This window comes from Chiroxiphia lanceolata, chromosome 6, assembly GCF_009829145.1.
Source record: "Chiroxiphia lanceolata isolate bChiLan1 chromosome 6, bChiLan1.pri, whole genome shotgun sequence".
In the NCBI taxonomy this organism is placed as follows: domain Eukaryota; kingdom Metazoa; phylum Chordata; class Aves; order Passeriformes; family Pipridae; genus Chiroxiphia; species Chiroxiphia lanceolata.
The window spans coordinates 58670177-58684362 of record NC_045642.1 but is presented as its reverse complement, the minus strand read 5'-3'; the positions used below and the strand labels follow the sequence as shown (position 1 = coordinate 58684362).

Sequence of the window (14186 nt, the reverse complement as noted above, 5' to 3'; positions counted from 1 at the left end):
CCACAGACAAACGGCTGGATACAGTCCCAGTTTGTCACATCTCAGTGTTGTCAGCTACTCCAGCTCTTGACAGGAACCTCATCATGTTCAGAAAGGAAAAGTGCAAAGCCTTGTACCTAAGGAGGTACAAACCCATGCACCAATGGGTTTGCTGGGACACACACACATGGAAAGTGGTTTGACAGAAAAGGACCTGTAGGTCCTGGGGAACCAGATTGAACATGTCTGTGCTGGAAAGAAAGAGAGCAGTATCCTTGGCTGAATTAGACAAAATACTGCCAGCAGGTCAAGGAAGGTGATTCTTCCCTTTTACTCAGCAGTGGTGAGGCCAGTACCTGGAGTCCCGTGTCCAGCTGTGGGCTCCCCAGTACAAGAGAGACATTAACATACTGAAGAGAGTCCAACCAAGGGCCACAGAGATGATTAAGGGACTGGAGCATTTCTTATCCGAGAAAGGGCTGAGAGAGCTGGGACTACTGAGCTTGGAGAAGGCTTGGGGGGCAGATCTTACTGAAGTGTACACATATCTGACAGGAGGGTGCAAAAAGGATGGAGCCAGGCCCTTTTCAGTGGTGCCCAGTGATAGGGCCAGAGACAATGGGCACAAAATGAAACACAAGAGGTTCCGTCTGAACATCAGGAAAACACTGTTTTACTGTGAGGATGACAGTACACAAGTCACACACAGGTCACTTGAGCACTAACACAAGTTGACCAGAGATGTTGTGGAGTCTTCATCCTTGGAGATATTCAAAAACTGTAGGGACATGGTCCTGAGCAACTGGTCCTGCTTGAGCAGAGGTTTAGGCAAGATGACTTCCAGAGATCCCTTCCAACCTCAACCACTCTGTGATTCTGTGATGTTCCTGACAGCTGATGGTTAAAGATTTAAGGTTACTTACTTACTTTACTTATGAAGGTGTAGGGCATTGATCTGTGCAGTGATTAAATGAGGATTTGGAGAAGAGTTGGGGGCTAGCAATGATAGGAGATATATTCATGTACTCTCTAGAAATCCTTTTCCGTGGTGCTTTGCAGGCTGAGAGATACCACTCACAAAAATATGGGTTTTAAAATGCATCTCTTCTTATAAAAGCAAAACTGGTAAGAAATCCCTTGTCACTGTTTTAGGTAAGAAAAGCATCTGTCCTGCATTAACCACAAATACAGAATGCATGGGGAAGATAGGGAAGACAGAGCTGGAGCAGTAAGATGCAAACCAAACAACAACAATCATTTTGCTGTAAAAATAAAAGAAAGGAAAAACTATGATTTTTCCAAATCCTCCCTTACCACTTCAGTGAGATCATCAATATCAGGTGAAAGAAAGAAGCCACACATTTTAGCATTCAAGGTTACCACTCTGCTCATCTGGTCTGACCTCTTCTTTTCATAGGACAAACCATTTCATCATGTCCTTTCTCCGCCAAGACCAAAGCTTTGCTTTGTGCCAGAGCAGACCTTTTGCAAAAGCCCTTCCAGCCTCATTTAGAGACTTCACATTTTCACACTTCTTTCAGCCCTGTGAAGCCCATGATTCTGGATGTCAGAAGCACAGAACACACTAAAATGACTTTTTTTCCAATTCAGCACAAAGTCCAGCATTATTTCACCTGCTCCAATCTATATCTATCCATCTGCAATAGTGTGACAAAAAAAGTGCCCAGTTCTTTTGTTTCCTATTTATGACCCAAGAGAACAAAAAACATAGCAGCAAGATGCTGGGGTACGAGTGGGAAGGTGAAAATGTATACAGGCTGCCTCGGGTCTGAAATAATCTGTACAGGGTACATTTCTCCATTTCTTGACCTTGTTGTAGACTGGATAAGTTCAGAATTATATTTAAAACCAATGTGTACGTTTAAATAGATCAGGGAAAATTTGCATAGCTGCCTACTGCTGTCAATGTTTCTTCAAATGATTCTCTCCTTTCTTTTCCTCTATAGAGAGAGACTTGAAAAGAGTGATAATTTTATCTCCTGTATTAGTGACCGCCTGTCCTCGCAGATATTTTCAGTCTGGAAGGAGTAAAGGAGCTGCACAAATAGCAGGTTTAAGGAGGGGGGGGAACATACTCGTGAGAAAAAGCAACACTTCTGATGCTCTCTTCAGCTCAGTTGGATTGTGTCTTTCTTCCATAGCACCACTTGAAAAATAACACCCTGAACCTGCACCACTGCACTCAGATTCTTGGGAAAAAAAGCAACATCATCAGATCACACACCAGATCAGGCCAGCAGCTGCTCCTCCTTACAAGAAGTTAAACTGGGTCTTTCAGACAAAAATGTTAACTACCTCAAATGGAAAATTCTGGAATAGCACACACATACAATGGTTGTTTCCTCTGGTTCTCCTTAATTACTTTCCTTTTTGTGGACAAAACAAGAAGCATCTGTATCCCTGCTTTAAACAAAACCCTCATGATCTGCATTCATTCTCATGATCCGAAACAAGGGTCTCTTAAACAGGAGCCTAGCAAAATATTTCCCTGTTCCCGTCCATTACTCAAAACAAAACTCCTGCACTCTCAATAAACTGAAGATGAAGATTTACCAAGCCCATAGAGTTAACAGAACAGGACATGAAGAAGGCCACCATGCTGATAGACATGGACTAAGCTATTCTCTGCCTTGGCCCAGCTGTAAGTTGCCCTGCCAAGCCTGCAACTTTCTTCTTCCTCCATGCAATTTAGACACAATTAAATATTTTACATCCACAAGATATTTTCCACGCCTCTTGCTCTAATTAGGACTGCCCTCTGACTGTGGGGCTAACTGAGCTGGAGGTGACTTCGTGGCACACAGTGGCTGAGCCAAAGGCTTCTCTGAAGAGAAGAAGAAACAGGAGGACTAAATCAATTATAAAAAATAAATAGATATTTCTTTCAAATCTTAGATGCTGTAACATGAGTTGAAGCTGTTAATGTTGTGACAGGATGCCTGGGGGAGTGCAGGAGCACAGAAGGGAGGTAGGCAATAGTCAAGAGAAGCAGATAGAGCACCCAAACACCTCCTCAGAGGAGGAAAAGCTTTCCACATGGGTCTTAGGTGCTCACTCAGCCACTCCCTAGATTCATACACCACTACAGAAATTACATGGTGCCTGAGGGGGAAACGGTATTTCCATGTTAGAACTTCATCCTATTGTCCCTCCACCATCAGCAAGTCCAAATTGTCTTACTCACTATAGCATGTGCCTTTCCATCTGCTACTCCTCCAACAAGAGTAGTACTATGTCCACACAACTTTCTTCCTGAGATCCTGAATCCATCATTCTGTGTAACACTGGACAGCTGGGATGGGAACAGCTTTGTGGCAGCTGCTCCCCAAAAACCTCCCCTCCCCTGCCACACTTGCTGCTTTCTCTGTGTGCAGAGACCTTTTGACACCCACACTCCTGCACTGCTACAGGGACCTCTCTCTGTCCTTCTGGTTACCAACCTCCTTCCCATTAATACACTCTGCAGTTCAATCCAGAACACAAACACTCCCATCCATCTCCAACACCTGCTCCTCATCTCTGCTGCCTCTCTGAGTAAGGAGAAATGTCAGCCAGGTCAAAGATGTTGTTGCAGTGTGTGGCAGGGCATAAAAAGAACCAGAGAATATATAAACACAGAAAGCTGTCCAAAGAAAGTGCAGCAAGGGAGGCTTCCCCAAGCAGAAGAGATGGTGGAAGGGATGGGATAGAATCACAGAGTCATTTAGGTTTGAAAATACCTCAACGACTCTTTCCTAAAGACTACCTTCAGACAAAACCTTTAAATCCCTCTGATTCCTCCCAAGGTCACAAAACAGAGAATTGGTTAGACTTCATCCAAAACTGTGAGTCTTCTGAAAGTGCTGCCACACACACTAAGGAGCAGGTCCTGTTGTGTATCACATAGGAACACTCCTGCCCAGAGGATGGGTCAGATCTGGGCAGTTCCCTCTGCTGGGAAAGTTTCTGCCTGGGCATGGGCTACTGAGCAAAAAAGGACTTTGGCTCTTTTGGTCCACTATTGCTTAAGCCACTTTCCCTGAACAAACCTCAGCAGTCAATAGGCCTACCCATTGCCTTCACAGATAAAAGCAAATATTTTCAAATATAACTGTGTGCAAGTCAGAAAACCCTTCAAATTCTCACCATAATTTAATTAGGAGTTGAAAATTCACAGTCTCTCTGACAGGATTTGTGCACAGTTGCAAATACAGATCTAACTACCCAGCTAACAGCCACACTGAAAACAAAAGATTTAGCTCATAAAATATATTATGCTATTTTAAAGTTAAATTCTTACAACAGAGTTTATGAAGAGTTTAAAATCTCAAGGCGAGATGTTAATGTTCTTTATAGTGCCCTTGCTCTGAAAAACCTAGGCATGGCTAGTTCCCCCTAACAAAGCATTAGTGTAGCTCTACTGGCTTGCAATTAACCTTTTTGTCAAGGTTTGTCTGGTCCTAAAAGGATCAGAAATAATGATGACTTTTAAATCAGTATAACAGGGAACTATCCCATACCTTCGACTGCAGTGAAAACACTCAGGTTAAGAATTATATTCTGCGTGAAAAATAATTGCAGAGGGCAATTACAGCAGTGCTCATCTTGATTCCTGCCTGCAGGGGTGGAGGGAACACCCCCAGACCATGGAAAAGTCGTTCTCCTCTCACTGTGAAGCACGAAACATGCAGAATGCCTATATAATATATAATTTATGACATATCCACAAAAGGTAACACTGCTCAGAGTTAGGTAGTAGGGAATTCAATTGGTGACATGGATCATCCTTTGGCATAAATAGTTAGCATGTATAAATCCCAACTATTTGCAGACATTCAGACAGCAAAATCATTACAATGGCTGGCTGTTTGCTCTTTACTGCAGGTAAAGTATGGCTGAAAGAGTTCATTGTCTCTTTGTAAAACTTAATCATCCTGGTTTTGGTTTGTCAGAGAGGAGAGGGATAAATGGGACTCCTGAATATGCAGCATAATAGTCAAACAAAGCTCAGTCACTCCCATGATGCAGTAGAAGTATTTCTGGACTGAGATTCTATTCAAATGTAATTCAAAATATTGGGATAAATTTTCTGGATTGAAATTCCGTGTGTTCCACTGTCAAATAATGTACTGCACTCTTGGGAAAATTTTTACATCCAACCTCTTTTATTGCTGAATGTTGTCTTCCCAGTTACCATCCACCCACTGCAACTGCTGGGGAGCTCAACATGGATGAAGAACTAATGGATAATCTTGGGCATATCACTTTACCTCCCTGAGCTTCAGTTTTCTCTTCCTTAAAGTGAAGATAATGCTAATAACCTACTTTTCAAGCCATTGTGAGACCTACTGATAAGAAGTGCTAAGATTTATATGCCTCTAGACTACATTTGGTATACAACGTATTTTTAAATTTAATTCTAACATAGCCACAAATTTATGGTGCCCAACTTCTCAGATTTCACTTTTCTGCAATTAAAGCTAAGCTTTATATACACAGGGCCACTAAGAACTTATTTCCCGTAAGTTTATAAAAACAAGTGCAAATTTAGGGAAGAAGGGGAAAAAAAAAAGAAAATACTGACTACTGTAAATTTCAGTCAACTGGCTTTTAGGAGTTGGTCAGATAGCAAAATGGTGCCATTCAATGGTCAAAAAAAAAGGAATACATAAGCCAAAGGCTAGGGATCAAAAGAAAGGTAGTTGTCTAGAAATTAAAAAGCAGCGTACAATGAAGCACACAGGGATGGAAAAAAAGAGGGGGAAAAGTAAGTAGGTGAATCAGAAATTATGGTTTATGAGAATGGACATGGAAGACCTAAAGAAATATGGGGAAAAAAATCTTCTTCAGCTAGATTTATTACAGTAACAATGAAGTTTCGAAAGAACTTACAGAGTACAACCAAAAAGCTTCTGCACCCATAGGCAGAAAGGGTAAACAGGATGACCCAAGCACTTACAGGTGACCCAGCTTGATCTCAGTGCCAGGCAAGAGGACAGAAAAACCAGTCTGGGTTTCAATATGTTTCTAATCATCATGGCTGGGCTTCGCGAACGAAGATTTGGGAAGGCTCTATCCACATTTGATACAGGCACGCTGGTGGCTTATGAGGCCAATACATGACAGACATATCCGATTGCAAAAGGCACAACAGAAAGACTCCTTAGATGGTGTATTCTGCAAGACACAGCTCTTTCTGCATTGCCTTTTCTCCTCGAGAGCGATCCTGCGTGCGTTCTCAAAGGAGACAGCTGCGTTATCAATATGTTTAATAAAACAGAAAAGGAAAGGAAGGCTATGAATAGCTGTCAGCACGGAAAGATGTAAAATGCCCCACCAATGCTAATTTCATTATCTTATAACAGTATGAATTTGGCTCGGGAAGAAAGCCAAACACCTTGACAGAACAAGCTGCAAGCCAAATGCAGATGATGTGCACTGGAGAGGCATGAGCCTGGGCAGCTCCCTGCATCAGTGCTGACTTGCTGGGGTTGGGCTGGGCAGCAACATGGACCATTGACCTGATGACAATCTCAGTGGCTGCCCTTGGTTTGCTCCCACCTGCAGCCAAGGACCCACCAGCTCCCAGGTCGGCACAGCCACAGTGCTCATCCCATCACATCACCTCCTCCTGGTACTGCATTTGAATCACCTGAGAGACAGACTGGCCAAAACCTCTTGTAGGGTAATCTGCTCCAAACTGACACTGTGTGACACTCTCAACAAGACATTGAGACTACTCTGTTCAGTAAATTACAGGTTAAATGGACGAGGAACTCGCTACTTGGCAAGTTTTAAACAAGGAGCAGTGGAAAATAGTAAAAAATTATTACTGAGAGCCTTCTGGACCTCAGTGGCCAAGTATCTCTCTATTCAGTGCTTTTCTCTATGATCTGAAAGTCCTTATAAAATGACTGATAAAATGCCAGAGGACGGGAAGATCAGAGGAATGCTAAACAGCAGTGAGGGCAGTCACACAGGATGATGCGCTTGATAACTGGGCACATCCCACTAAAATATGTTTTAAATGGAAAACAGACACTGAGGCAAAAGCAAGGCAAATTGTATCTCCAGCACAGGGGGGTGGGTGGGCAGAACATCCCTAGCAAAGAACAGTTCTGAAAAGGATCCAAAGATCTTGGTAGATGAGCAATTCAGCACATGCTTTACTTTGGCAAAAGGTTACCTATTCCTTGTATACACAACAGTAAGAACCAGGCTTGGCGAGGCTGAGCAATGGGCAGTACTGAGAAATTAGCTGGGAGCCCACCCAGCCACAGTACTGGCTGCAGAAAGTGTCTGGGGACCTGGGAGACTGAAATCCAGGCCACCACAGCTTCATCCCCACTGCTGCCCATGAGCTGGGTTAAAGGGCAGCTAAAATATCCATGTATCTGCCATCACCAGACTTCCAAATTCAGGCTAGACAGAGGTTTAAGGAGCTGAACTCAATTACTTTATCAAAAGAAGGCAGAGTGATGACTTGATTATACATGTAAATGCCTTAATGGGACTTTCTTAATACAGTGGAAAAAAATGCGTAAGAAGACGCCACTGCAAGAAGCTAAATTCAGGTTAATTTAAATATGGTGCTTCTTTAAAGCCTAGAGTGTAATGGAAAAGTAAGAAAAATATTAAGTAATGTCATGGATCCTCAGCCTCTTTAGAATTCTAAATCAATACTGGATGCTTGTCTGGAGGGGATGGTTTAGTTACACACAAGTTTATGGGTTCAGTAGAAGAGCAACTTAGTGAAGTGTAATGCCCTGTGATATACAGATTAGACTTTTAAACTCTAACTCTACTGCATTTATACTCATTATTTTACATATGACTGAGGAGTATTCAGTTTTCTACATAGAAAGTGTATCCCTCTACAAACAGCTACTGCTTTAAAGATCAGCTTCCAGTTTAATTCAATCTCTCACAGGGTTAGGTTTTATTTCAATGGGATTTCTTTTTCATTGCACATTAAACTTACAGAAATGTTCAGACAGTTAATGTGCATTTTGGATTACTGATGGAGCACACAAAGGGCTCCAAAGGCAATATCAGATTCAGAGAAGTATTCGATTTCTGTGAAGGAAACTAAACAGCTCTGGATATGGAAACTCCATCTTCTTCATCACAGCAGGTCTCCAACAGCAGCAAAGCAAGAAAGGATGGGGGGGCAGGGGGGAGAAAATATGCTTTGGAGTATCACTCCCAAGAGTCAGGAAACAACTATCTCTTCATGACTATTCAGTTTGTGCGCTGTCTGCACCAGCATGCCACCAGGATGTCACTGAAGACAATAACAGGGATGCTTGTTCTGCAGAAATAGGAAAAAAGCAATCTTGGAAGGTCTTCCCGTGCCTATCCAAAATGAATGGTTTCAAATACCAAGAGAGTATATCTCAGCATCATTCCTCTGAGTTGTCTATCCTTGACACTGAAAACCCACCTGGGAAATGACCACTTCTCTTGTCACCCCCTCAAAATTCTTTCTCATAGCCCAGCTGTCCCTGGATGCTAATCTAAACCCAGGGCAGAATGGAGAGATGCAGGTGATCTCCCGGAAGGCGCCGGGGAGTGAAACCACTGATCAGAGCAAAAGGAAACAGCATGAGAACAGGTGGGTCTCTACAGCACTGAGAGCCTTATCATTACAGCCGTGGAAAAGTGCAATAAAAACATGTTAAGGATATCAAAATTGTGACCTACTAAATTACTGTGATGGATTACTGTCAAGGTGATGCATTCAACAGGGTACACTGTGCTTTAGCTAAAGGTAGAAACTTCATTTTCATGCTCTAATCCTTCCACCTACTTCTCCTATTATCACCACGATTGATACCCCCTCAAGGAAAAAAGTTCCCATGTGCAACTAGTTATATATGCTTAATAATTTGCCCTTATTAAAGATAAAAAAGGATCAGAATTATAGGCTTAGCAAGGATTAGCAAGCATAAGTCTGTATTTCTGCAACTACTACACTTTTTATAGCCCTGTCACACTCCGAGATAGAGTTGTATCATTATATAGAGTTATATAACCATAAAGAGTTATATCACTGGAAGCATTACAGCATTGTCCCAGACAGTCTTGATTATCAAAGTCTGGCTCTACCAAGTGAAAAAGAAAAAAAAAAGAAAAAGAAAAGGCAACTTCAGGGTCCTGCTGTGCCATCTCCTGATCCCATCTGTTAACGGCACACGGTCCTGAGTTGTAGGGGCCTCACGGACACAACTTCACATCCTAATTCAAAATCCCATCAATATTCACCAGAACCTCCCAGTCACTTCAGAGGTGACAAGCCTGATATTTCACTCAAAAGAGATTTAAAATAACCAGTGAGAATCCTAGACAAAAAAAAAAAAAAATCCAAGTTTACCTAGAGGCCACATTTTTTCTTCACTGACAATAACAAATAGAATAAAAACACTGCACAACTAGGTGAAACTCCACTGATAGCCAAAAAAATGCTGGGTTTTTTTTTTTTCTATCCTTAAACTTTCTGTTCAATATAATCTACAGCACTCCTGGCTTCAAATGGTGTTAACATTTTAAGTGGTCCCATCCACTCTTCTAATAGTTAGAGCCCAGAAAAATGGCTTCATTTTTTTCTGACAAATAAACATAAGACTATTACCACTGTGTGTCTTTGCAAGAATTGAAAGTCTTCAGATGTTTTTAAAAGGCCATTGGGTAAAGACAGAATAAAAGCTCAGCAAGCTGATAAAAGCATCCAACTGTGACCTGACAACGGTACAAACATTAATAAAAAAGAATTCTTTGGGTTTTATTCTCTTGAAGAAAATACATAATACAATCTTTCATATGCTTGTAATGGCCTGCCACCTCTTCTGTGTAAGGCACTGAGGCAGGACTCCTGGGGATCTGGCCCTCTGCCTCCACAGGTAGGACCTCCTGCTTGGTATTGAATCCAGATCAGACAAATATTCATAGTACCAAAGAGGAGTAGGAGGAGGAAAGAAAGAGAGACCAGGAAAACACAGCACAGCTCCTTCACCAGGAAATAGGCCACTGTCCCAGTGACCACTGAGTGTCGTCATCTGCCCCATCACTAATTCTTACACCTCTTTTCCACCCTGGCACCATCCACAGCTCATCCAGCCACTGATTCAGCAGCTGGGGCACTATAAACCATAAACCGTAAACCAAGTCAATGGAGGGAGTTCTCTCCACCCTCCAGACCTGCATAGCTGCCGGTGGCACCTTCACCCAGGAGTGAACATATCAGCCAGGTAGCTGATCTGTCCCTCCTTTATCATCTTTGCTGCTTCTTCCTGTGTTGCTGGGGGCTTTTGACAATTTTGACTGGCTAGACACTTTTTAAAGTAGTTTTCCATTTACAAGGATACAGTAGTACTTTTTGGTCGCTGCTGCATTGCCATACATCACAGGTCTCCCACACATTGCCCAGCAATAATAGACAGGAGCATGAGTAACAAGAAAACAAGTCAGTCCAATCTTTAGTGTCAACTGCCTGTACCCTCTCAGAAAACAAGGGGTTTGATCTCTGTCATTGTGTTTTATGAGAGGAAGGTAGCTTTTAAATATCCCTTTGCTCCAGCCTTGCTTACAGTCCACTAAGTTTCAACAGCTTTCTGGTCTGCAGCAAATTCACAGTCTCCTGGGTGACCTGGGAAAATTTTTCATTACTTTTACTCCCTCTGGCAAGCAAAGCCCCGTCCTCCTCCTCCTCCTCCTCCTGCTTTCAGCATTAACACAGCAAATGGTGAGCACACAGGTAAGCAGAGACACACACCATCTGTCTCAGTGCCCCAGACCTCTCTAACTCCCTTTGCTCGCACGGGGCTTGTCCTCGTGATGTCAACTGCGTTTTTTGTAGACCCTTGAAACGAACATGTTTCTAAGTCCATATCAAAAAAAAAAAAACAAACAAAAACAAACACCACAAAAAAACAACACCCCACTTCACCCTTGCAATTTGCTTTGTAGTAAGACAACTATTTCATTTGTCTGTCCTGTTTTCACAAATCTGACAAGCTCCTCAACACTTCTGAGAGATCTGCATCCTCAGCATCACTCCCTGTCCCCCGAAACTGCTGTTCCCTTGCAAGGTCTGCATGAGATGCCAACCACACTGCAGCCCCTGCAAGCAGATTTGGCAGAGCCAACCATATATTTCCAGGAGTCAGGACACACTCTGCAGTGTAGATACATCCATTGGTATGATTTAAATACCTTATAGGAGTGTGATATACTGAAACTTCGCAACAAAGCAACACACCTTTGAACAGTGCAGAATGTATTGGTACAGAGAGATTATTGCATAATGGCATCAATATTTTATTTCTGTTGAATTTTTTATCTCAAATTTACTGCTCCCATAAGTAATACACAATAACTCATCTGCACCATAGTTACTTATGTATTATGTATTGCATGGTCCTGGAAGAATTTCTGAAGAAATATCCTTCTTTTGGAAAGGAAAAAAAAAATAGCCCTTTCAATGACAAATCCCAGCACTCAGCAGCAGTATTTTACTGAAATGCTTTTTTACAAAACTTTAGAAATTCTACACTAAATTGTAACGTATATGTTTACCAACCTCATAATTCAAAAAGAAAGTGGCCTGGCAGCTTCTAAGCACACTGTAATGTTATCTGCAGGGACAGTGAATTATGTATCTCTCATAGCACCATGTCTGACACAGAAACACTGTGATTCCAGTGCCGTGGGATCCCACAGATCCACACAGCTGAGACACAAAGGGTAACGCAATAGTGCTGTTTTCCCACCCTTGTAGTAAAATAGTGCAAATATTTGAATATGATTTTCTTATATCAAGAAAAGACAACCTTTAATTTATGCAAAAGCAGAAAAAAATCGGGTCAGTGGTTTGTAATTATGAGGTTTGTTGGAAGTACTGATCAGTACTAATCAATGCTAATCAATGCACCCTGAGCAGATTCTTAAGGGTCCAACCATATGCCTTGAAGGCAATTGGGAGATGTGGTTGTAGTGCCTCTGGGATGTTCTGTTTGGCTTTTTGGGTTTTTTTAGACTATGACTTCAACAAAAGTAAGGGCTCTTTAAACATACAGCCAAACTTCTCTGGCTGCCTGCAACAATATTTTGTGATGTTTATCATTAATACCTGGCATTTTAACTAATGGTGCCCTTCACTGCAGAACAGCAGTACACAAGTTATGCATTTCAGTGCTTTTGCTGTTTCTCACAGGAACATACCTAGTTCCTACACTGGATGCCACGGGGATTCTGCTCCTCCTCAGCCACAAGATGGGAAGGAGAAAAGCTCAGCCCCTGGAGCACATCCCTGCCTCCCCAGGGAAGGCAGCAGAGTATGAATCTCCCAGGGCTGAGAATCCAAAGGAGGCAACATTCATCATTTCTGCATTTGAGAGCCACCTTCAGTGTGTTTTCTCTGTCCTGCTGTAGTCAAACACTCCTCAGTGCAACTACGTACTGGGGGAAGTGGGGCAGAGCCAGGGAATGCAGGGGTTTGGGGAATGGTTCCAAGTGAGAAACATATTGGTTTCCCCAGAAAGCATCAAATAGGAAAATCTACAAGAGGATTGTTGTAAAGACAAGCTTTTTCCTTGATGAGCTCACACTATGTATTATATACACTGCAGTAAGGAGCCAGTCCCATGCCTTCAGACCTCTACTATTAAAGTCCTTTCAATTAACTGTCATTTATCTTAAAAAATTCAAACTATTTCCAGGCAGAAAAATTCCACATTATGGAGCTGAAAGTAAAATAAAGAACATTTGCAGGTTGCTAACTAAATTGTAGGGGCAGTAAAGCTTACAATATTTGAGGATGTATTCCTACATCAGGATCTTACAATTTAATGAATAATACTCTCTCTAGACAAAAAAAAAAAAAGTCATATTTGGTGTTAGCTCAAAGAGGGGCCTTTCATTTCATGTCTGCCTTTATAAATTGACTTTTCAGTTATCCAAACACATATAATAAGTGCTATCTAGATAATAAGAAATTAGTTTAAATGCTGTTTGCATTCAAATGACACCAACTTTATTCTAAAGAAGACGTCTTAGAGCACACACAGCTCAGAGTGAGATATCAAGCCTTCTTCAAGCGTGAAGAGAAAAACACAGTCAGGAATTAATCATCAGGAGGCAACTTCCAAGAGAAGATAGGATGTGGATAATGTCCTTCTTTATGCAGGCGTGCATTATTTTACCCAAAGCAATACACATGTAAACCTTACACAGGACACATGTCCTGTAACTAAAGCAGAGGATGCTGCCAGATCCTCCACACCTTTCCCACTAGTTCCCTCCTTCTGTGAGGCTTCAGGTCTGGCCATGGGCTGTTGGGTGACGAGAGCATTTCAACAAACATCATCCCCAGCAGCTGATAAGTAACAAGCACAATGCCCATTGCCATGCAGTTGTCATTCCTGAACAGTAAGAGAGGACTCGAACAGGCTGTTTCCTTTGCATTTCACCTCCAAGAGTGAGAAAGGGAGGAAATGTCTCATCACGAGGAGCTGAAATTATTTTTTTCCTGAAAAGAAGATATCAGTCCTGTAACAGAAAGGTCTCCCAAAACAACACAGCATTCAAATGACTCAAAACCATGCAATTTTTAGCAAGTGCCAGCTGTAGTGATGCAATAATGAAATTACAAAGAGAAAAGAAGGCTTGTGACTCTGGAAAAACGCTGGCAGGGAATTTACACTTATGGTGATTTATCTTTTTTATTTTAAACAATTTAGGAGAGTGACATTGAAACTCTGACAGGTCACAAAATATTTCCTCAATTCAAGACACAGATCACAGACATGGCATGTCCCTGTGACAGGTCCAAGCTCAAGCATGCACTTTTATAATTTAAAAAATAATAATGTATTTCATATTTACCTTTTGTTGAATCATCTTCAATTGGTTGTTTGAATAAAGTGATATCCTTAAAAGTACACAAGAACAAAACCACTTTTTCATGCTCATTTCTTATAGGTGCAATTTGCATGTAGAACCAAACTGGGGTTCCTGAAGCAAAGAAAAAAGTGACATTGGAATGTGGTGTAGCACAAACTTTCCCCAGCCCATACACAGAATATTTCATCATTTACATGCTATTGTAATACACATGTAGTTAAGGACCATATGTCAATATTTCTGCATCTTCCAGAGCTTTCAATTTTACTTCCTCAAAGGAAAACAACATATTCCCATTTTCACAGCTG

At 41.7% G+C, this 14186-nt stretch overlaps 1 protein-coding gene across 1 annotated transcript in view; it reads right to left on the bottom strand.

Moving 5' to 3' along the window:
• KCNH5 (potassium voltage-gated channel subfamily H member 5) overlaps window positions 1–14186 on the bottom strand; it is a 175761-nt gene that overhangs the window by 137186 nt on the left and 24389 nt on the right. Inside the window, exon 4 of the mRNA XM_032691257.1 lies at window positions 13861–13989. Within this exon, the coding sequence (XP_032547148.1) occupies window positions 13861–13989 (129 nt within the window). The remainder of the gene's footprint in view (window positions 1–13860; window positions 13990–14186) is intronic.